This window comes from Rattus norvegicus, chromosome 13 (assembly GCF_021556685.1).
Source record: "Rattus norvegicus strain SHRSP/BbbUtx chromosome 13, alternate assembly SHRSP_T2T, whole genome shotgun sequence".
Classification (NCBI taxonomy): Eukaryota; Metazoa; Chordata; class Mammalia; order Rodentia; family Muridae; genus Rattus; species Rattus norvegicus.
In genome coordinates this window covers 74,052,385-74,076,435 of record NC_141546.1, presented here as the reverse complement: position 1 = coordinate 74,076,435, position 24,051 = coordinate 74,052,385, and the positions used below count along the sequence as shown (strand labels likewise).

The following is a 24,051-nucleotide window of genomic DNA, read 5'->3' as shown; positions in this document are numbered from 1 at the left end:
GCATTTTTCTTTCACATTTTGTATTTTTCAATTGTTTAAGAACATGATCTATTTTAGCAGTTGAAAACATAATTACAGTTTAAGTAACTGACACGTTCTTTGTCAACAGGGCCGTAAGTCAAATGATCAAGCAGCAAGGCAACAGACCATAAAGCCCAGCTGATTAACCTATCTTTCCAGTACAATGTGGCACAAGCAATATTAAGTTGTATGTGCCCAAGCACTCAATTCTGTCACTAGTCTCAGTCTGTTCTGTATGTTTCAGAACACCACAGAAATAAGTACTGGATGTACACTAATGCAAACTCAGGCTTCCATAGGAGCCCTTACCAAATCTAATCCTATCCTCTTCTTCTCTACTTTATGCAGTTATAAGTAATAACAAACAAGGTAGATTAATATCTCCCAGCTCTAACACCCAATTTATCAGGAAAAAATATAGTAAGAACAGTTGTTAAAATCTCATTTACTAGAATGTGTGCCTGAAGAGTCACAGGGAGCTATAATTTCAAAGGAAAAGATCACAGACTCAGAAAGTGATTATTGTAATGAAAAAGACATTGCCAGATCTTCAGAGAGTGCAAACACAGGCAAAGTCAATTAAAACTGATGCCATTCAGGGTCTTTCTTCTAAAGCAGTGAGTGCTAATATTAATAAGTAAAGCTCCTATGATACATATTACACTGAGTATTAAGCATTACTTTAAACACTATACGAAAGTTAAACTCCAAATGTCTACCATGTAGATGCAAAGTCACTTGGTGTAAGTTATGCCAAGCATTAAAAATTCAAGGGGTCCAATTTCAGGCTATGCTCTCAGTCACTACTTAAAACTACCATTTTAATGGAAATAAATAGATTGTTCTTCAAAACCGTATACACAGACAATACACAGAATAAAAAGAATTTACTATTATACATATATAACAAAAAATTAAACCTGGAAAATAAAATAAAGGGAGGAAAAGGAATGAGACAGCCTTACAGGGTTTTCAGTATAAAAGATTAGATAGTGTAAGTTAATGACAAAAATAACACAAATAGACATAACAATTAGACGTCAATGGTAACCCATGCTCAATAAATCAACACAATGAAGCAAGATTCTTCAGCTATCAAACATCTAAATGGACTGTTTGCTGCTAGCTGCTAGAAAACCTAGGCACAATGTTTCAGAACACTACAGAAATAAGTACTGGATGTACACTAATGCAAACTCAGGCTTCCATAGAAGCTCTTACCAAATCTAATCCTATCCGCTTCTTTTCTACTCCATTATACTTATTTTTGACCTTTTATTTGTGTAATGTGTGCATGTGTATGCATGCACACATGCATTGTATGTGTACCACATGCGTGCAGGTATCCAGGAAAACACTGGGTCTCTGGAACTAGTTACAGGTGGCTCCATGAGCCACCAGATACAGGCGATAGAAACTGAACCCACGATCTATGCAAACCAGCAAGTGTTCTTAACAGCTGAACCATGGCTTTGGTCACTCTAGTTCATCTTAAAGAAGGAGTTAGAATAAGTTTTTCGAAGGAAGGAAGGAAGGAAAGAAGGAAGGACTTTCTCAAATAAGATGTTGTGACATAATCATTTACTACTATATACAGCCCTAATTTTAATACAATGAGGTCCCACTACAATGTAGTTTGAATGTACTCTTAAAATTAAAAAAAAAAAATTCTACTCAAACATATAAAGGGAAAAAAAAAAAAAAGCAAGTTTCCATTGCCAAATATATAATCAACTGCCAACCTAGAAGCAATGGGTAGGTTCAACCTGTGCATCCTATAAGAGATTTCCTAAACATAAACATGTAAGACGGTGAACTCTCTTTTAAAATTACTTAGGGAGCTGGGATGAATCAGGCAGTTGACACCATGGCGTCTTCTCATCCAGTGGTGATTCTTCCATCATTCTGCATCCGTGTGCACTAGAGCCACCGCAGGGGCTTTGCAGTAGTTACACACAACTCAACTGCAGGGATGTATTTTAATTTACCAAACACTGTGTCGCTAAAAACCATTTGAATCTGGCTTTTTGTTACTGTTACTCTATTGTCATGGCTTGAGATAGGGTATCATGTAGTACTAAGTGGCCTAAGTGAAGAACTCACTTAGAATCACCAGGAACTCTTAGTCTTCCCAATGCTAAGATAACAAGCATGTACTACCCTAATGTTGATTTCTTTTTCACTTTAATTTTGTGAGACAAGCTCTCTCTAAGGTGAACAGACTCAAACACACAGACATCCTGTTTCTGCTTCCAGAGTGCTGGGATTAAAGGTGTGCACCAAAATACCTAGCTGATCCTCTTATCATTGCCTCAACAACATAGTAGTTGTCTATATTTCTCATTTTCCATGTATGAGACTGTCCTCAAATTTAAGTTCTAGATCAAAAATTTTGCACATTTTAATAAATTCAAACCACTCCCCACTTACATTATACTATAACCAGTTTTTCTTCCTTATTTGTTTGATCCATTATTCCAACAGAATAGATGGACTCAGTGTCTTTTGTGCTACACATAATTTCTTCTAGTGAATTTCCCTCTGAAATTTCCCATCTCAATATCACCTGTAGCACTTTCCATTACCAAGCCACACATTCTTATAATTTCTTCAGTTTTCTGCCACTCTCCAAACTATTTCTGTCAAAATTCTTTACTATTACAACCATAAAGATGATTATTCTAATAATATAATCTATCAGTTTATTTTTCTCTTTGCTAAAGATCTCTCATTCTTCCAAGTTCCATCCCATAAAACCATTGGTACTTTCAGTTCTAATAATGCTACTTTTGCCCCTCCCTCCTATAACTCTAACTTTGTCATATGTAGTACTTCTAGACAACTATCTCCTCTTTTAAAAGTGACTGTACGTTTCCAACAACCCTTCAGGGCATTCATTTGCTGTTAGTTTACTAATGCACTTTCTTCATTACCTACCACTATTACATGGACCACAGTTTACCTCCCTTATATACCACTGTATTTGATTTCTGATTTTTCACTCCACACTTGACCTGGCTGAGAGAAACCATGTACCGTATGTTAGTGAAGAAGCAAAACAGCAATAACCAACCAACCGTGGAACCATGACTACTATCCACTGTCCTCAAATTAGGCACTATTACAACCCACCTTCGTAAGACATTACCCTCACCTACTTACTCCCTGACAGAGAACAAAACCCCATGAATTGTTCATTCTTGTCAAATCTTGTTCCTACACAATCACTCCTAGTAGATTTCACTGCTCTTTAATTTACTAAAGATTCTGTGTGCCTTTTCAGTTGAGCATTTCTTTTTATATTTCCCTCATTACTAAGAATTTACAGTGAGAAATGGATTCTCAACACTTTCTGCTGTGCATGATATAATACACATATTTCATTATAGTAGCTTGACTTCCATTTCGACCATAAGCTGCCTAAACTTTCAAGATTTTCTGGTGATAGGGTTTTTTGGTTTTCTGAGTTTGTTTAATTCACCATGACCCAAGACTATTGTCTCTGGTCTTTACTCTCCATAATTTTAAAGTTTACCTAGATATGGAACACTTTCTATTTTCCATGGGTAGGTTTATAAAAGAATGTGTATTCTTTGTCAATGTTTGTATATGTGTTCTAGCTTTACCAATTACGCTATTTAGGCCTTCAATAAGTTTTAATTTTGTTGAACTTTGGCACTAGTAACTGATCTGATTCAGTGTTTCGAACAGTTATTTATTTTCTCTTAAAGTGAACAAAAATATTTATAGCTAAAACCCAATTCTATTACTTACTTTTCTAATGCTATGATTAACAATAACAACAACAACAACAACAACAAAAACCCCAAAACAAACCACCAAACAAACAAAAAACAAAACCACAGTCAGGGCAGCTTAGAGATGGAAGGGTGTATCCACCATACAGTTGCAGAAGAGTCAGAGTCGGGTCACGGTGGGAAAGCACGGCAGCACACAGCATGGTGCTGTGGGTAGAAGCAGACGCTCATTTCATTCTTAGCTTTACACAGGAAGCAGAAGAGAATGAACTGGGAATGGAACAAAGCTTTGAAGCCTCAAAGCCCGCCTCCTGTGACATCTTTCCTCTAGCAAGGCTATATCTCCTCGGTCTCCTCAAACAGTGCCACCAAATGGGGACTGATCAAGCATTTAACCATCCAAGAATATGGGGGACATCACATTCAAACCACCACACTTAACTATGGATGTGTGTGTAGGCAACATGGGAAATTGAAATCTCATGTTTTCTGCGTTGAAATAGATTTTATTTTCAGCTTTCAGTTTGTAAGTTTTAAAAAGCCACCAAACCACAGATTTATGTTTTGATGTTCTATGAAAATATTTTACTTTTGAAAGGTTTCATCTATTTATAATTATCAATCACACTTGCTTTCTTTTATAGCTGTCATTTTATGATACAAACCGTTTACTACATTTTTTAAACAAAATCTTTGAGCACCTCATTTCTTTCATTATTCTCGTAAGTGAGCATTACAACATTTCTAGTAACCAAAAAAATTCTTTATGACGTAATGTATCAAGTTTTATTCTGAGCATGGAACAGTTAGTTTTATCGCCAAACCTTCATCTTTGGCATTGACTGATCAACTACTCCCCTGTACTTTATACCATCATATGCATTTACAGTGCTTTCAACCTTGTGCCAGTGAAACGCTATTTGTGCACAGGACAAGCTTGACACTTAAAGACAAACTACTCAGCGTTTCCAATACAGAGCATTTGGAACCTATTCACTATAAATAAGTGGAAAGGTCTAATTACATTATTATTTTACCTAACATAAAAGTCCGGGTTATATTTGCTGAGTAAATGACCTATTGGTTTAAATATTTAAAAAATTCAGTTTTATTTTATTCCATTGTAAAATGTGACAAATAACACACCTTACATGCTAGAACTTAAAGCTAACTTCCAACCTCTCAGGACATGATGCCACTCCTTATCAGACCCCAGATATGACTTTTAGTGACTTCAGCTATTGGGATTCAAATGCTTATAAATCTAAGAGTATGACAGACATAAGACAGCAAGAGCACACGCGCTCTGGCAGGGTCTACTTTGCCCACTGGTTCTAGAAAGAACAGCACAGGCTGCCGAAGGCTCTGGAGCTCTAGAGCCTAATTTACCAAAACAGAAAATGCCTTTGAGTCTAAAGGAGCTTTCCTTGGAGTCTTGGGTCTCGGCTGTTTTGACCAGAAACAAACTCACTGTGCTTTAATCTTGAAGCAAACTTTACTTTTCCCAGAGGCCTCTGCCTACTTTGGAGGAACTAAATTTTTACAATTTTGAAAAGCATTCACTGTTAGGTCATGTGTTTTACCTCTTTAAAGTGCATTTCCACAACGTTCAAGTATTTAAGTATTATAAACATAAGAAAATATTTTTTATTTTATATGGCAATAAGCCATGTGATCATATATATTGAAATAAAGTCACTAAGTTGCTATTAAGTATGCTGGAATAGGGGAAGTAATAAGTATTCATTTATTTCAGGAGTGTTGCTATTCAGATAAAATTTTATTTATGAGGTCCTGGGTATGTAGCTTAGTTAGCACAATGCTTTCCTAGCATGCAAGATTTCATGGGTTCATCCAGCAATGCACAAAAATGGCGAACACATTGCTGTAATCCTAGCACTCAAAATGGAGGCATGAGAAGTTAAAAGGTCATGTTGGCCACTCAGCAAGTTAAAGGGTAGCCTAGATATAATTTATCTCAAAACAATAAAAAGCTCTATGAACTTATTATGGAAACTAAAATGGGAATTTCATATAAATCTCACACCACAAAATAAGTACTCACCTTGTTTTTCAGATTTTAAATGTAGAAACTGTTCTTGTTTGCAGGCTATCTAAAATCAGGCAAAAGGTTGAACTGTCTAGCACGTGTTTGCTGATCTGACTTAATGAACATACTCATTACATAGGAGAGGTACTAAATTGAGACTACATTTTAAAAGTCCCCCATATATTTTTATCTGATTATTTTACCAGTTCACTCACTTTCCCTTTAATTCCATAAATCCACAAAAATCTTTTGTTCAAACAATTACCTTCTACTACACTTACTCTGCCATTCCCTCTGGCTATCAACAAATACGTGGCCTTACAGACAGCGATGCAATACTACTAAGAAAGAAATCAAGTGTGGTAAAATGTCCTTTTCCTTGGGGCAATTAAAACTCAAGCTGCATGCTCAAACCCTCAAAGACTGATGCACTAATATACAATTCAGATTCAGCAAAACTTATATGAAACATAAACTATACTTTTTAAATCGGTGGTTCTCAACCTGTAAGTCAAACAACTATTTTGTGGAGGGAAGGGGGTTGTCTAAGACCACCAAGACCCACAGGTATTTATGTTATGATTGGTAACAGTAGCAAAATTAAAGATATGAAGTAAAAATGAAAATAAATTTTGGTTGGGAGTCACCACAACATGAGAAACTGTAAAGAATTGTAGCATTAGGAATGTAGAGAACCAATGGGTAAAATCAATTCAACAGGAAATGTACTTCTTCTATACATAGCAAAATGAGATAGCTATGAAGTGCTTAGTTTCAGTGCATGCATAAAGTCTCAATACACATGCACATTATATGCATGCACGCGTACACACATCACACACACCCAGATATGCACCAAAGAAAAACAATGAATCAATGAATCCATCACATATCTCAAATTTCCCATTGGGAGGAGCAAATAAAGCAGTAAAAAACCCAAAAACCAGAAAAGTAAACTTGTCAGCTACATCCCATTACAAAATTAATGGGAAGGAATTTAAACGACAATAGCTTACTCTAAAACTTATATACCAATGCAAGAAAAAGTTTTAAATGAAAAACCAACGTAACTTTGAAACTTAAGACACAGGGTGGGGATGAAGCTAAACTAAGTGGCAGAGTAACTGACTGCCAAGTGCCGTGTCTTAGATTCTATCTACATACAGCAACAGAGGAAAAAAAAAGTGACAGAGACATGTAAGACTTCTCGTATCTGATTTCATGGTTCGCTACCTATCTAAATCACAGTAATGAAGGCAGAGCTTACTGGCCTACAAGAGCAGAGTCATGGACCCCATAAAGTCTCCAGGTCAATAATGGTGTGTGGTACCTACTGATTATATACACTACTTAGATCATTGTTTTCTTAGCTTTCCTAAGTACACTGTACGACACTGATCCAAGACAGAACGTCTTTCTCAGAACAGATTATTAAGGATAGTATGACCAGGCTTATGTAACAAAAGAGTTAAGAAGATGTCTAAGAAACAGTAAATGCTCAAAAGTATGAGTTAAGCCAATTTAACTTAAAACTTTTATTTATTTTATTTTGGTGGTGCTAAAGATACAACTCATGGCCTCAGCACACAGTGTGTCTTACAGTAGCATAAGAACAGTCCCCTCTTAAGGACCCAGATGTGGAGATCAATGTCCATTACAAAATGTCCATGTTTTATATATTAAAGAATTATGTTGTGGAATGTAGAAAGCAGCCCACAATCCCCTAAGTAACCACTCTGAAAATGGACTTAACAAAGGGTTTTTATAAGCCCAGTAGCAGATCGTCAATCACCGTTACAAAGGCTGTATTTATTCTGAAAAGACAGAATACTATTAACAGTTCCTTAGCAACTTAGTGCTTATGAGACAAATGCGAGAATAATTTCAATATCATTTTATCTCACGTAAGAGTAACTGAATTTATTTCTAATTAGGCTAGACAATAAGAAACAAAATTGTCTTAAAAAAAAATCAATGATGTGAAAAGTTCTCATCCAAAGTTCTCATTCATCCCCATTTCAGATTAGAAGTTACACTCCATATGCATTTATAAAACTCTTTCATATGTACAATGGAATAGGTATAAATAAATATTTTATTTCTCTATGTTTTTAGTCAGAGATAGCAAAATTAAAATGTTTTCCCTTTAAACTTCTTATGTACCGATATGCCAGTATTCAACAACAATGTTTACAATACTGTAAACTTTCCTAAGAAATTACTTTCTGACTTCGTGGGGATTTTTTGATTATTTTGTTTATTTATTTTTTCTAGTTTTAACCATCTAACTCTAGATCCAGGCTGACCTGAGCTCAAAGTAGACAAGGAGAGCTTTCCTACCCAGGAAAACACAAAAGGCACAGTGGGAAGGAAGTTAACAATAACAGAAGAGCTCTCCTTTAAACAGTACTTCCTGCAGTCACACATTCACTTAGCAAGTATTTGCTGTTCAATATACCTACCATGTGCCAGACTGGAAAGAGAGCAGGAAATCAGACAGATAAGAACCCTTCCTGATAAAAGTTTTCAGCCTAAACAGTTTTAATACACTGCTTTGGAACACTGGCCCTTGGAAAGATTCTTAGATTTCCTGAAGATATATTGTCTCAGTTAGGGCTTTATTACTACAAAGGCACACAATGACAAAGGCAACTCTTATAAGGTTTAGTCCATTATCATCATGGCAGGAAGCACGACAACATGCAGGAAGACATGGTACTAGAGAAGGAGCTGAGAAGTTTACATCTGGATCTGAAGGCAGCCAGGAGTGAACTCTCTTCTGCAGGTAACCAGGAGGAGCTCTCTTTCACACTGTGTGAAGCTTGAACATAGGGCCTCCACGCCCACCTGCACAGTGATGAACTTCCTCCAACAAGGCTACTACTACTCCCAACAAAGTCACATCTCCTAACAGTGTCACTTCTCATGGGGCCAAGCATATTCAGACCATCACATTCCACTTCCTGACCCCCATAGGCTTATTCAAGGGGGCCTTATCAAGCCATAGCGTAATGCAAAATATACTTCGTCCAATTTCAAAAGGCCCCATAGTCTATAGCAGTCTTAACAATGTTAAAAAGTCCAAAGTTGGGGCTGGAGAGATGGCTCAGCGGTTAAGAGCACCTGACTGCTCTTTCAGAGGTCATGAGTTCAATTCCCAGCAACCACATGGTGGCTCACAACCATCTGTAAAAAGATCCGATGCCCTCTTCTGGTGTATCTGAAGACAGCTACAGTGTACTTATATATAATAAATAAATAAATAAATCTTTAAAAAAAAAAAAGTCCAAAGTTTCTTCTAAGAGTCATCCAGTCACTTGTGTTTATTTCCTATAAAAGCAAAATCAAAAAGCAGACCACATAGCTCAAACATCACAGGATATACACTATCATTCCAAAACGTCATTTCGAGAAAATAATAGACCAAAAACAAGACCAAAAAACAAGGTGAGCAAACTCCAAACTCTACATCTCATGTCTGATGTCCTTTCAGCTTTGTTGACTACAACACAACTCTCTCTCCTGGGCTGGTTTCCCTCTGTTAGCAGCTTTCCTTGGCAGGTATCCCATGGCACTGGCATCTTGACATCTTGAGTATCTAGGGCAATTTTAGCATTACAGCTTCTTGTCCTAATGTCTGTGATTCACATATGATCTAGGCTTCTCCAAAGGGATTGGGTCACCTTTCCAGCTCTGCCCTCTGTAGCACTCTGATTGACTCCACTCCACTGCTGCTGCTACTCTTGGTAATCATCTTACAGTATTGGCATTTCCAATTTGATGTAGTTTTCTATTGCAACAGAGCTTCACCAATAGACTCTCTTAGGCTCCCTTCATAGTGCCAAGTCTCAACTTCTTTGCATGATCCCTTCAGTCCTGGGCTGTCAACTACAACTAAGGCTGCACCTTCACCAATGGCCTTCCCTGGCCTCCCAGAGTGCCAAGCCTCAGCTGTTCCGATTCATGACCCATTCATACCTTCAAAATCAGTACCACCTAGATGACTCTTCCACATCACCAAGTCCAGCTGCAGCATAAGATATTACCCTGGCTAGCTCTGGAAGACAGCTTCTTCATGCATTCAGAAAACACTTCCAGGTTTAGCTTCAGTAATGCTGATCTCTTCTTAATCACCACCAATTTCTTATCTTGAGCTAACTAGCATCTATTATCCCACTAACTCTTCTATTCTTGACTCTCAAGCCAGAGCCACATGGCTGAAGCTGCTGAGTTCTGCTGCTTCATGGAGTTGGAATATGTCCTCACCCCTACCACCACCTGGTTTTATTATATCATCACCAGCTTTCTGTTTTCCAACTCCTTCACTGCCTAAGCTTGGCTGTCCTAGAACTTGCTCTGTAAACTGACCTTGAACTCAGAGATCTACATGCCTCTGTATGAGTGATGGGATCAAAGGTGTGTACAACCTAAGCTTTTCTATACCCAGATGGTCCAGGTACAGAAAGTATAGAAGCTCTGTTCCAGGCTGACCTTGAACTCAAGTAATCTGCTTGACTCTGACATTAGGATTAAAGGCATGTAACCACCTAAGATTCTCATGGATTTTTTTCATGACTATGCCTCTAGAGCCAATCACAGGTGTTCCTCCATTTCTGTATTATTGTTCCTTCCAGATTAAAAGTCCAAATGAAAACAATAACCAGGTCAAAATAAAGCCTAGCTTGATATAATTTTCCCTTGTTCAATTGCAAACAGATGAACAATAAGTTTAGCTGGAATCTTGCCCTGAAGTCACCACTCCCTTAATTCCATGTAATATCCTTGAATATGGGATTTAGCTCCATTTTTCTTTGTAGTGCTGCTTTAATCTTATATTGAAACATATATTTTGTATTTTTCCTTTCTAACCTTGCTACGCTTGATCAAAATATTCTTCATGGAAGTATACCAGAGGACAAAGTCTATGCTGGACTTTTTTTTTGAGACTTTCTTTGTCAATGACATTAATTCAAATCTCGTTACCTTAAAAGGCAGACTCTTTGGATAAGGACAAACAGCAGTCATATTCATCATTAAAATATCACAAGTCTCTAAGCCACATACTAAAATTCATCTCCTCTGAAATCTTGGGCCAGGCCCACCATGATCCAATCAGCCCCAGGACCAGTGTGTGTCTTCAATGCTTCTATTAGTAGAGCCCATTAAGTCCCACTTAAAAGTATTCCACTGCTTTACAAAGTCCCCAAAGCCTACATTTCTCCGAACAAAAACATGGTCAGACTTAATCCCAATACCTATTGAACTGAACCTCTGAAACTGCAAACAAGTGCCTATTAAATGTTTGCCTTTATAAGAGTTGCCTTGGAAAGTGTCTTTTCATAGCAATAAAATCCTAACCAAGACATCTACTAAGTAAAATTTAAAGCTCACAGCATTTTTCAATAAACAGTACATTACAATTCTGCTCTGGATGAACACTGGTGGCTTAAAAAACAATCTTTATAAATATTTCCATAAAACAGTTTAATTCCAGTAGTTTTAGTGACTGCTTAGACATCACACAGTATAAACATTAAATTAAAACTCTAAAACATTCACTATGAATGCCAGTTAGAGAAGACAACAGGAGCATAAAGGACCTAAAGAGCAGGGCTGGAGAGATGGCTCAGTGGTTAAGAGCACTGACTGCTCTTCCAGAGATCTTGAGTTCAATTCCCAGCAACCACATGGTGGCTCACAACCATCTGTAGTGGGATCAGATGCCCTCTTCTGCTGTGTCTCAAGACAGTTACAGTGTACTCATATACATTAAATAAGTAAATCTTTTAGAGAGAGAGAGAGAGAGAGAGAGAGAGAGAGAGAGAGAGAGAGAGAGAATGAACTACTTTGTATTTTTACTGGAGTCTCATTTGAAACTTTAGTCCCTAAGTCCCGATGTGAGCAACAAAGCACTGCAGAGGTGTGACAGGCCTGGGGCTCAAATCTAAGTTCCATCTATACTACAACGTGTAGATCCTGGCCAAGTCACTCTTTCCTTACTTCCTCTCCTATAAAATAGGATCACCATGGTATCTTAAAGTAAAGGGGTGAGTTAGAAAGTGCAACTGAAACAGTCACAATTATCCTTTAAAAAAAATAGTGTAGACCGGATAAACAGTTCTCTGCACCCAAATCCCGTGGGAGGGAGAGCTAAACCTTCAGAGAGGCAGACAAGCCTGGGAAACCAGAAGAGACTGCTCCCTGCACACACATCTCGGACGCCAGAGGAAAAAGCCAAAGACCATCTGGAACCCTGGTGCACTGAAGCTCCCGGAAGGGGCGGCACAGGTCTTCCTGGTTGCTGCCCCTGCAGAGAGCCCCTGGGCAGCACCCCACGAGCAAACCTGAGCCTCAGGACCAGAGGTAAGACCAAATTTTCTGCTGCAAGAAAGCTGCCTGGTGAACTCAAGACACAGGCCCACAGGAACAGCTGAAGACCTGTAGAGAGGAAAAACTACACGCCCGAAAGCAGAACACTCTGTCCCCATAACTGACTGAAAGAGAGGAAAACAGGTCTACAGCACTCCTGACACACAGGCTTATAGGACACTCTAGCCACTGTCAGAAATAGCAGAACAAAGTAACACTAGAGATAATCTGATGGCGAGAGGCAAGCGCAGGAACCCAAGCAACAGAAACCAAGACTACATGCCATCATCGGAGCCCAATTCTCCCACCAAAACAAACATGGAATATCCAAACACACCAGAAAAGCAAGATCTAGTTTCAAAATCATATTTGATCATGATGCTGGAGGACTTCAAGAAAGACATGAACACACTTAGGGAAGCACAGGAAAACATGAATAAACAAGTAAAAGCCTACAGAGAGGAATCGCAAAAATCCCTGAAAGAATTCCAGGAAAACACAATCAAACAGTTGAAGGAATTAAAAATGGAAATAGAAGCAATCAAGAAAGAACACATGGAAACAAACCTGGATATAGAAAACCAAAAGAAGAGACAAGGAGCTGTAGATACAAGCTTCACCAACAGAATACAAGAGATGGAAGAGAGAATCTCAGGAGCAGAAGATTCCATAGAAATCATTGACTCAACTGTCAAAGATAATGTAAAGCGGAAAAAGCTACTGGTCCAAAACATACAGGAAATCCAGGACTCAATGAGAAGATCAAACCTAAGGATAATAGGTATAGAAGAGAGTGAAGACTCCCAGCTCAAAGGACCAGTAAATATCTTCAACAAAATCATAGAAGAAAACTTCCCTAACCTAAAAAAAGAGATACCCATAGACATACAAGAAGCCTACAGAACTCCAAATAGATTGGACCAGAAAAGAAACACCTCCCGTCACATAATTGTCAAAACACCAAACGCACAAATTAAAGAAAGAATATTAAAAGCAGTAAGGGAAAAAGGTCAAGTAACATATAAAGGGAGACCTATCAGAATCACACCAGACTTCTCGCCAGAAACTATGAAGGCCAGAAGATCCTGGACTGATGTTATACAGACCCTAAGAGAACACAAATGCCAGCCCAGGTTACTGTATCCAGCAAAACTCTCAATTAACATTGATGGAGAAACCAAGATATTCCATGACAAAACCAAATTTACACAATATCTTTCTACAAATCCAGCACTACAAAGGATAGTAAATGGTAAAGCCCAACATAAGGAGGCAAGCTATACCCTAGAAGAAGCAAGAAACTAATCGTCTTGGCAACAAAACAAAGAGAATGAAAGCACACAAACATAACCTCACATCCAAATATGAATATAACGGGAAGCAATAATCACTATTCCTTAATATCTCTCAATATCAATGGCCTCAACTCCCCAATAAAAAGACATAGATTAACAAACTGGATACGCAACGAGGACCCTGCATTCTGCTGCCTACAGGAAACACACCTCAGAGACAAAGACAGACACTACCTCAGAGTGAAAGGCTGGAAAACAACTTTCCAAGCAAATGGTCAGAAGAAGCAAGCTGGAGTAGCCATTCTAATATCAAATAAAATCAATTTCCAACTAAAAGTCATCAAAAAAGATAAGGAAGGACACTTCATATTCATCAAAGGAAAAATCAACCAAGATGAACTCTCAATCCTAAATATCTATGCCCCAAATACAAGGGCACCTACATACGTAACAGAAACCTTACTAAAGCTCAAAACACACATTGCACCTCACACAATAATAGTGGGAGATTTCAACACCCCACTCTCATCAATGGACAGATCATGGAAACAGAAATTAAACAGTGATGTCGACAGACTAAGAGAAGTCATGAGCCAAATGGACTTAACGGATATTTATAGAACATTCTATCCTAAAGCAAAAGGATATACCTTCTTCTCAGCTCCTCATGGTACTTTCTCCAAAATTGACCATATAATTGGTCAAAAAACGGGCCTCAACAGGTACAGAAAGATAGAAATAATCCCATGCGTGCTATCGGACCACCACGGCCTAAAACTGGTCTTCAATAACAATAAGGGAAGAATGCCCACATATACGTGGAAATTGAACATTGCTCTACTCAATGATAACCTGGTCAAGGAAGAAATAAAGAAAGAAATTAAAAACTTTTTAGAATTTAATGAAAATGAAGATACAACATACTCAAACTTATGGGACACAATGAAAGCTGTGCTAAGAGGAAAACTCATAGCGCTGAGTGCCTGCAGAAAGAAACAGGAAAGAGCATATGTCAGCAGCTTGACAGCACACCTAAAAGCTCTAGGACAAAAAGAAGCAAATACACCCAGGAGGAGTAGAAGGCAGGAAATAATCAAACTCAGAGCTGAAATCAACCAAGTAGAAACAAAAAGGACCATAGAAAGAATCAACAGAACCAAAAGTTGGTTCTTTGAGAAAATCAACAAGATAGATAAACCCTTAGCCAGACTAACGAGAGGACACAGAGAGTGCGTCCAAATTAACAAAATCAGAAATGAAAAGGGAGACATAACTACAGATTCAGAGGAAATTCAAAAAATCATCAGATCTTACTATAAAAACCTATATTCAACAAAATTTGAAAATCTTCAGGAAATGGACAATTTCCTAGACAGATACCAGGTATCGAAGTTAAATCAGGAACAGATAAACCAGTTAAACAACCCCATAACTCCTAAGGAAATAGAAGCAGTCATTAAAGGTCTCCCAACCAAAAAGAGCCCAGGTCCAGACAGGTTTAGTGCAGAATTCTATCAAACCTTCATAGAAGACCTCATACCAATATTATCCAAACTATTCCACAAAATTGAAACAGATGGAGCCCTACCGAATTCCTTCTACGAAGCCACAATTACTCTTATACCTAAACCACACAAAGACACAACAAAGAAAGAGAACTTCAGACCAATTTCCCTTATGAATATCGACGCAAAAATACTCAATAAAATTCTGGCAAACCGAATTCAAGAGCACATCAAAACAATCATCCACCATGATCAAGTAGGCTTCATCCCAGGCATGCAGGGATGGTTTAATATACGGAAAACCATCAACGTGATCCATTATATAAACAAACTGAAAGAACAGAACCACATGATCATTTCATTAGATGCTGAGAAAGCATTTGACAAAATTCAACACCCCTTCATGATAAAAGTCCTGGAAAGAATAGGAATTCAAGGCCCATACCTAAACATAGTAAAAGCCATATACAGCAAACCAGTTGCTAACATTAAACTAAATGGAGAGAAACTTGAAGCAATCCCACTAAAATCAGGGACTAGACAAGGCTGCCCACTCTCTCCCTACTTATTCAATATAGTTCTTGAAGTTCTAGCCAGAGCAATCAGACAACAAAAGGAGATCAAAGGGATACAGATCGGAAAAGAAGAGGTCAAAATATCACTATTTGCAGATGACATGATAGTATATTTAAGTGATCCCAAAAGTTCCACCAGAGAACTACTAAAGCTGATAAACAACTTCAGCAAAGTGGCTGGGTATAAAATTAACTCAAATAAATCAGTTGCCTTCCTCTATACAAAAGAGAAACAAGCCGAGAAAGAAATTAGGGAAACGACACCCTTCATAATAGACCCAAATAATATAAAGTACCTCGGTGTGACTTTAACCAAGCAAGTAAAAGATCTGTACAATAAGAACTTCAAGACACTGAGGAAAGAAATTGAAGAAGACCTCAGAAGATGGAAAGATCTCCCATGCTCATGGATTGGCAGGATTAATATAGTAAAAATGGCCATTTTACCAAAAGCAATCTACAGATTCAATGCAATCCCCATCAAAATACCAATCCAATTCTTCAAAGAGTTAGACAGAACAATTTGCAAATTCATCTGGAATAACAAAAAACCCAGGATAGCTAAAGCTATCCTCAACAATAAAAGGATTTCAGGGGGAATCACTATCCCTGAACTCAAGCAGTATTACAGAGCAATAGTGATAAAAACTGCATGGTGTTGGTACAGAGACAGACAGATAGACCAATGGAATAGAATTGAAGACCCAGAAATGAACCCACACACCTATGGTCACTTGATTTTTGACAAAGGAGCCAAAACCATCCAATGAAAAAAAGATAGCATTTTCAGCAAGTGGTGCTGGTTCAACTGGAGGGCAACATGTAGAAGAATGCAGATCGATCCATGCTTATCACCCTGTACAAAGCTTAAGTCCAAGTGGATCAAGGACCTCCACATCAAACCAGACACACTCAAACTAATAGAAGAAAAACTAGGGAAGCATCTGGAACACATGGGCACTGGAAAAAATTTCCTGAACAAAACACCAATGGCTTATGCTCTAAGATCAAGAATCGACAAACGGGATCTCATAAAACTGCAAAGCTTCTGTAAGGCAAAGGACACTGTGGTTAGGACAAAACGGCAACCAACAGATTGGGAAAAGATCTTTACCAATCCTACAACAGATAGAGGCCTTATATCCAAAATATACAAAGAACTCAAGAAGTTAGACCGCAGGGAAACAAATAACCCTATTAAAAAATGGGGTTCAGAGCTAAACAAAGAATTCACAGCTGAGGAATGCCGAATGGCTGAGAAACACCTAAAGAAATGTTCAACATCTTTAGTCATAAGGGAAATGCAAATCAAAACAACCCTGAGATTTCACCTCACACCAGTGCGATTGGCTAAGATCAAAAACTCAGGTGACAGCAGATGCTGGCGAGGATGTGGAGAAAGAGGAACACTCCTCCATTGTTGGTGGGATTGCAGACTGGTAAAACCATTCTGGAAATCAGTCTGGAGGTTCCTCAGAAAATTGGACATTGTACTGCCTGAGGATCCAGCTATACCTCTCTTGGGCATATACCCAAAAGATGCCTCAACATATAAAAGAGACACGTGCTCCAGTATGTTCATCGCAGCCTTATTTATAATAGCCAGAAAATGGAAAGAACCCAGATGCCCTTCAACAGAGGAATGGATACAGAAAATGTGGTACATCTACACAATGGAATATTACTCAGCTATCAAAAACAATGAGTTTATGAAATTCGTAGGCAAATGGTTGGAACTGGAAAATATCATCCTGAGTGAGCTAACCCAATCACAGAAAGACATACATGGTATGCACTCATTGATAAGTGGGTATTAGCCCAAATGCTTGAATTACCCTAGATCCCTAGAACAAACGAAACTCAAGACGGATGATCAAAATGTGAATGCTTCACTCCTTCTTTAAATGAGGAAAAAGAATACCCTTGGCAGGGAAGGGAGAGGCAAAGATTAAAACAGAGACTGAAGGAACACCCATTCAGAGCCTGCCCCACATGTGGCCCATACATATACAGCCACCCAATTAGACAAGATGGATGAAGCAAAGAAGTGCAGACCGACAGGAGCCGGATGTAGATCGCTCCTGAGAGACACAGCCCGAATACAGCAAATATAGAGGCGAACGCCAGCAGCAAACCACTGAACTGAGAATAGGTCCCCTATTGAAGGAATCAGAGAAAGAACTGGAAGAGCTTGAAGGGGCTCGAGACCCCAAAAGTACAACAATGCCAAGCAACCAGAGCTTCCAGGGACTAAGCCTCTACCTAAAGACTATACATGGACTGACCCTGGACTCTGACCCCATAGGTAGCAATGAATATCCTAGTAAGAGCACCAGTGGAAGGGGAAGCCCTGGGTCCTGCTAAGACTGAACCCCTAGTGAACTAGTCTATGGGGGGAGGGCGGCAATGGGGGGAGGGTTGGGAGGGGAACACCCATAAGGAACGGGAGGGCGGAGGGGGATGTTTGCCCGGAAACCGGGAAAGGGAATAACACTCGAAATGTATATAAGAAATACTCAAGTTAATAAAAAAAAAAAAAAAAAGAAAATAAAAAAAATAAATAAAAAAAAAGATTTGCGTAAATGCCACATAATACTAATAAAGAGGGCACGTTGAATTGCTCAGAAAAAAAAATAGTGTAGTATTTAATTAGTTGTAGTAATTAAAACCAGCAAGTGACTAATTTACTAGTAACTGGTTTTATATCAATGAATCACATAAACATAACCATTTAACCTCTCATGAGTTCACAAAAGCTGCATACAGTATATTTTTAACTTGAGTAAACTAGAAACCAAATACTAAAACCAATTAAATACCTGATATAAAGTAGTTAACAGTTCTGAGTATTAAGTTATGGTAGCCGTTTTCAACCTATGGCTTATAATTCTTTGGGGGCCGAATGACCCTTTTATAGAGGTCACCTAAGACCATCAAAAAACTCAGACATTTACTTTAAGATTCATAACAACAGCTAAATTACAGATATGAAGTAGCAAAATAATAATAATAATTATTATTTTATTTATCATGCTGAGGTGACCACAGCATGAGGAACTGTATTAAAGGGTCACGATTTAGGAAGGCTGACAACCACTGTACTTATATAGGGATGAGGAATTCAAACCAGAAGTTCATGAAGCAAGTAGCAGTACTGTATGTTGAGTTAGTTTAAAGGATGTAATTTCAAGCCAATCCTCTCTGGTGGCACAGAAAACAACGTATAGAATGTGGTGTAACTTCTATATTTATGGGAAAAGTAGGAAATATTTTCCATAATTTGTTGTTATGAACTTAAGATCATATAATTATTAGGAGAATGAATCGGGACAAGCCATCAAGTTCTACCCTTGTCAACTATGTTACAAGTAGAGATTGCGAAAACAAATGCTGCCACCTTGTGGACTAATGGATCTGGTATTAAATCTACACAAGCACAGGAAAAAGGGAGATTTATTTGGTTAGTCTAATTTCTAATTTCAGTGCAATAAAGTAATCAACATTACACAGATCTTAAGTAATTTAAGTGGTAATGATAATTTGTTCCATTGTTTTTGTGGTTTTTAACCCTCTCTCATTAGAAGTCAAAGCTTAGAATGAATTACCAATATCCTTCAAAGTACTAAAAGAAGTCACCAAAATTATGAAAGTTTCAAAGCTCCTTTTTTTTTTCTTGCTACCTACTAGTCTTGATATTTTCTGTTGGTATAACGAACTTAAAAATTTGGAAATATTTCACTAAGAAATGTTAATTCAATATAATTGGGAGAAAACAAAAAAGGCTAAGCATACCAATTGAGTGCATCTATTTGATTTGTAAAATTTTAGTTTAAAATATTTATATGTAACTCATTTCAATTTTAATGTCTACTGAAATTAGGCTAAATGTAATACAGCCTGGTGGTTTTAGAAAGTACATTATTTTAAGAAATGGAAAATTGTATATAGTGGTAAATTTGTGTCTTTGTAAGCACAGGCACATGTGTGCCCATGAACATATCTGCATGATAAATTCAGAGGACAACTTTGGATGCAATTCCTCAAGTACCTCTCTTTTGAGACAGGTTCTCTTACAGGCCTACAACTTGCCAACAAGGCAGTAAGCTCCAAGATCTGCCTTAATAGCACCAGCATAACAACCAAGCACTACTATGCCTGGCCTTTATTTCACATGCATCCTGGGTATTAAACTTGGTTTCTCCTTTAAAGGCAAGCAATCATTAGGTGTTTTTATACCCCTGGCTCCAGAATACATTTCAAAAATACACTCTGTCAGTCTCTGCTTTGTATATTTTTATTTAGACTACCTATAGCTATATCTCAAATTAATAGCTTTTATTACTGTATACTAATTGTACAAACTATACAGTATGCTTTGATCATATTCTTATATTCCATGGAAAATATTACTGGAGAATCAAACATTAATATTCAGAGGAAATATACCAGTGTATACAGACTTGCAAGACTGAAGGACGTAAAGAACACCTTCCATCCTAAGACACCAAATACACCATCCAAAGAGAAACTGCAACCTTCTGTCAGACGGACACTACCGAGCACTCCAATCTGCTAGCTCCTGGTCACTGGAAAGCAATGCAGCTTGCAAATCCCAAGTCTCAAGGACATGTTACAGTCTTCTCAAATTTAGTAAGTTTCTTTCTACCTTAATAAAAGAACCCAGTAAGAACAATGCCAAACACTTACCTAGAAACTATGCTGGAACCATTATACAGATCACTAGCATAAGACAATGTGGCCAACGGTCTTACAGAGTTATATCGAGTAAATTTGGACAAGCATTCTTGAAATTCATCTAACTGGCTTGCAGTTCTACTGTCATCTGTATCAGAAAAAAATGAAATTAAATAAATAAATGATACTATAAAGGAAGCAAAGAACAATATCCTCATATTAAAAGATTATTTTTAAATAAAAAGCATTTTTGGAGATTTTAAAAAGAGCAGTATGCTCAAATTAATTAGATGATCTTTTAGCTTTAATAAGAATGGTCTAGGAATTCATGGAAACATCTTTCTATTCCAATAAAACATTAAGGCAATCTCCTCTAGTTTTAGCGCTGATTTCAGTGGAAAATAAAACAATGAGAAAGCTTCTAATGAACATAAATCATTAAAAAAAATCATATTTCAACCATCAACACTGACAGTAACTACTGGAGGAAGAGCTACATGTGCTTAGATATTTGTTAGTTTAACAAAATTTATTTATAGGGATGTATATTTATTCCACAGTTATGATCAAAGCAAAATTATATAACATATTGGGTAAAAAATTGAATTATTTTAATTCTTTTCCTCAGCCATAGGTACAAAACTGTAATGTATAGATTAGTGATTCTCAAAGACAACAGTAGTGACATCACACAAGATCCCTTTGAGTTAACTATTTAAAGTTAAACCATCTGAGACTTAGGTAACATTAATGTGTCAAGTAGCTGTCAACTTATCTATTCTTTAATACAGAGGTATTCTTGCAGTAAAACACAAACAAAATACTCAGTTTTCCAAGGCAGTTGGAAATCTGCAGTTTAAACTTTTCCCCAAAGAACTGAAATCACAAAACAAAACAAAGCAAAGCAAATAGAAACTACAACACACAATTATTTACATTAGCACTGTAAAGGATTAAAATTTAAAATTATTTCAACTTAATCTTACCTTTTTCTCATCCATGTGCATATTGCATTTTCAACATAAACTTTTTGTGATTCCACTTAAACATATTATCTCAAGAAATGAGAGGCATAATGAAACTAAAATACCAAAAGTACTAGTGGACACAAACCATTTTTTAAATATCTAAGAACTTACTTGGTTTGATAAAATTTATCTACTAATGATAATAAAGTTATTTGAAGAAATTAAATTCTGTCAGTTACTTCATAAATGCTACCGATTTAGGCAGTCAAAATCCATCTAGTAACCAGAATTAAAGGAGTCCAAGTAAGTAGTGTTTTTATTCTAAAAACAGTACAAGAATGACCTAACCAGCATGCAGTATCAGAACTGAGAGAAGATCCTATTCCACAGAACTTACACTGAGAAAGTTCAATAGAATACAAATAAAATGTGGGTTACAGGAGCAGGCAGCCACCAAAACCAACTACTACGGTGCTATGGACATGATAATTGCATATCTTCATTGTAACCCTATTACTACGAACTATTTAATATAGTAAGTAAATGCTGGCATGACAAGTTCGTTACTCGTTCAGAAAAAAATTGAATGTTGAACAGTGTCTTCAGGTCCTAAGAACATAATCACTGATATTTAAGACTGCTGAAGATCATTTGTTTCTAGTTTAAATGTACTCCTAGCTATCACTCAAGCTGACTGATATAAATACATAATATTTTATGAGAAAAAAATGGCTGGAGATGGCTCAGATATTAAAAGCACTTGCTACAAATGACCTGGGTTTGGTTCCCAGAAACCACATGGTGGTTTGCAACCATCTATAATTGCAGTTACAGAGGATCTGGCATTCTCTTCTGACCTCCACTGGCACCAGGCATACATGTGGTACAGATATACATGCACCAAAACATTCACATATGTAAAACAAAACAAATAAATCTACAAAAAAGGTAGTTATTTCAGCATCTCAATGTATCCCAGCTGTTTTTATATCTGGTTATTTATTAAGAAGGCATGACTTTTGTCGGTTCAGCTGTATCATGATCCACGTCCATACATGGTTGTTGGCATACCACCTCATCTTAATTACAGGTTAGAGAAGTATTCCCAACACTTCTTCTTTTTCTTAATGATTTTTAAAATTATAATTAAGAAGTCAAGACATTCATTTTCTAATAACCATCTGTCAATTTTTACAACTGCAAAAGCCAGGCATAGGTGGAAAAATGATAAAATGCAATCAGCACTGTATGAACTTCACTGGAGAAGGTTAGGTTTCCTCCTGGCAAAAGAACCTCGTCTTCAGTAATACAGTCATGGGAAGCCATTGCGCAAAACAGCACAACTTAAGATTTGTAAAAACCGGAGGCAACGTGCTTTAAGCCTGATACAGCAATTAATAGCCATCTATTTAATTTGCCTTCTGGTGTGAGCTTCTAGTCTCCTCTCCTGTAAATCTGCATCTTCTAGAGCAAACTACCAGTATTCCCTCTTACTATTAACATCAGACATATCTTTGTTGCCAGTGACATAAAGATGGTTCTCTGTCGAGCCCTTTGTCAGCTCTCCAGTATCTACCTATACTGTGCTCAGCGTCAACAGCAAGTAATACGGTATTGGCAGTAATGCAACATTTCCATCCACAAAAAAGCTCATCACTAACCTCAAATCAAATATGCTTAAGACAAGTTTTACCATTTTCCTAAGTGTGTGTGTGTGTGTGTGTGTGTGTGTGTGTGTGTGTGTGTCTAGGCTAGCCACCAACTTATGTAGTCACTTCTCTTCTTACTGACTCTATTCTCAAAATGCTTATTCCTTTTTTAATATCCTACTGAAGATCGAATCCTGCTGGTAGGGCAAGCACACTACCAATTGAGCCACATACTCAGCCTACATAAATTACTATTTTTCTCCATCACCCATTATGAGGCAAAATTATCAAGAAAGAGGTAAACAGAATACACACTGACACAGACACACAGACATGTTGTTTATACGATATAATATAAAAATGTTCATTCATTTAGAAGAAAATTAAGACACTTTTTAAGCAATATACTACCAGACACATTTCCCCTTGATATTCTTTATTTACAACATATATACTACTAATGAAATTAGTACTGTGCTCTGTACATTTCACCTATAATTATTAAATATGTTTGTTTTTATGGTTATGTGTGTGTATACCATGTGTGCGCAGGTGCCCAACAGAGGCCAGAAAAGTCAAACCCCGTGATGCTAGAGTTACATAGAGTCTACTGATGTGAGTGTTGGGAACTGAAGTTGGATCTTCAGGAAGAACAGCAAGTAATCTAAGCCACCTCTGTAACCCTCACCTGTAACTCTCTGAACACATGTAGGTTTGCTACTAACATCCACCCTTCGCAGATGAGTAAAGATGCTGAGAAAGGCTGACTAACAGTTTATTACTTCTCTAAAATTTAAAATATCTTATGCTATCATGCCCATGTGGTCCTATGGTATTCGTTCTATTTTGGATGTTTCTAATTATTTTTTAATTTACACTAGGCTGGCTTAAATACAATCTCTTTAAGTCCCCACCTAGAACATTTACTTATGTCTTTTTATTTTTGGCCTAGATTTTTAACATTCAGTTATATCAACTGATATTGCACATTTATATAGCACACAGGATTATTAACTACCTATATCTTTTGCCTTCAGATTTATAATATCCCCTTTATGATAATTAAGAATCAATTCTTCCATCTTTTTATCCGCAGCACAAAGAATGGTTCTTGAAACTTATTAATGTTGAAAAAGAAGCAAATTGAATGGAACATGCTGTTGCTA

The 24,051-nt window shown here is 37.3% G+C and overlaps 1 protein-coding gene across 5 annotated transcripts in view; it reads right to left on the bottom strand.

Annotated features, from left to right (window-relative positions):
- The window catches only part of Cop1 (COP1, E3 ubiquitin ligase), a 132,587-nt gene that overhangs the window by 50,917 nt on the left and 57,619 nt on the right, over positions 1 to 24,051 (bottom strand). For all 5 annotated transcript variants that reach the window (NM_001428839.2, XM_087581236.1, NM_001428841.1 and 2 more), the window contains one exon: positions 20,281 to 20,416. In NM_001428839.2, coding sequence (NP_001415768.1) covers positions 20,281 to 20,416 — 136 coding nt within the window. The remainder of the gene's footprint in view (positions 1 to 20,280; positions 20,417 to 24,051) is intronic.